General features: G+C 57.9%; 1 protein-coding gene across 1 annotated transcript; it reads left to right on the top strand.

Annotated features, from left to right (window-relative positions):
* Nucleotides 1–4: 4 nt before the first annotated feature.
* On the top strand, nt 5–880 carry LOC107682555 (zinc finger and BTB domain-containing protein 25-like; the record flags this gene model as incomplete). The annotated part of the gene is made up of 1 exon (XM_016478757.1): nt 5–880. A coding segment is annotated over one exon (876 nt), but the record flags the coding sequence as incomplete, so codon positions are not given.
* Between the last annotated feature and the right edge of the window lie 3 nt (nt 881–883).

The raw sequence follows: 883 nt of genomic DNA, 5'->3' as shown, positions 1-883 counted from the left end.
CCTGTTACACATCATGTACACAGGCATGGGTCCCAAACAACCTGTTGACCAGGGCAGACTTCAAGAAGGCATCAAGTTCCTCCACGTGTACCAGCTCTGCCGCAAAACAGGCGAAGGCGGCCCAGATGCATCTTCTGAGCCCATCCGTATGTCCAACCTGTATGGCATCCAGATCTCTTCACAGCTGGCCAGTAAAGAGAACTCTGGCCTGAAGGCTGGCGGTTCACGTGACCCTGAGGACGGCCGCTCCAGCACTAGGGCCGACCGCACACATGGTCGTTTAGCTCTCGCTGTAGGGCTGGAGGGCATTACGTCTGAGCGACAGCCTCAAAGCTTCCGCGCCGCATCCTCGGTGGCCTCGGGGGACGACTCTGACATTTCACCTCGGATCAAACAGGAAAGGGTAGAGGATGAAGAACAACAGGAAGGCGAAAAAGAGCCTTGCTCTCTCTCCCCAGCCCAGGTGAGTCTGGTTCTGTTCAAAGATGGCCCTCTAGCGCTTTTATGCCCCCGCTGCGGTGAACGCTGTCTGTCACCTGAAGGCCTGCAAGAGCACCTATTTACCCACGCAGCCTGTGCCCTTGAGCCTAGCGGTCTGATGGAAGGCCCTTCAGAGGACAAAACCGGGGAGCACAAGTCCCTAGAGGAGAGGCGGCCTCATAAGGAGCGCATAGACTCTGGTAGTCTGGAGGAGGCCTTACGGCAGAGTCAGGCCCTGCCAGATGAGCTGGCCGTGGAACTCAGGCGAGGTGGTGGGACCGGATGGAGCGGCAGCCCATTGGCAGCCTTCACGCGAAAACGAAAGATGGCCTGTACCGTCTGCAACCTTCACTTCTCACAGAAGAGCCAGCTGCAGGAGCACATGTTCGCACATGTGGGCAAG

Source organism: Sinocyclocheilus anshuiensis, unplaced genomic scaffold (genome assembly GCF_001515605.1).
Source record: "Sinocyclocheilus anshuiensis isolate Anshui unplaced genomic scaffold, SAMN03320099.WGS_v1.1 C32338826, whole genome shotgun sequence".
NCBI lineage: Eukaryota > Metazoa > Chordata > Actinopteri > Cypriniformes > Cyprinidae > Sinocyclocheilus > Sinocyclocheilus anshuiensis.
The sequence above is the reverse complement of the archived record's forward strand: the minus strand, read 5'-3'. Positions and strand labels throughout refer to the sequence as shown.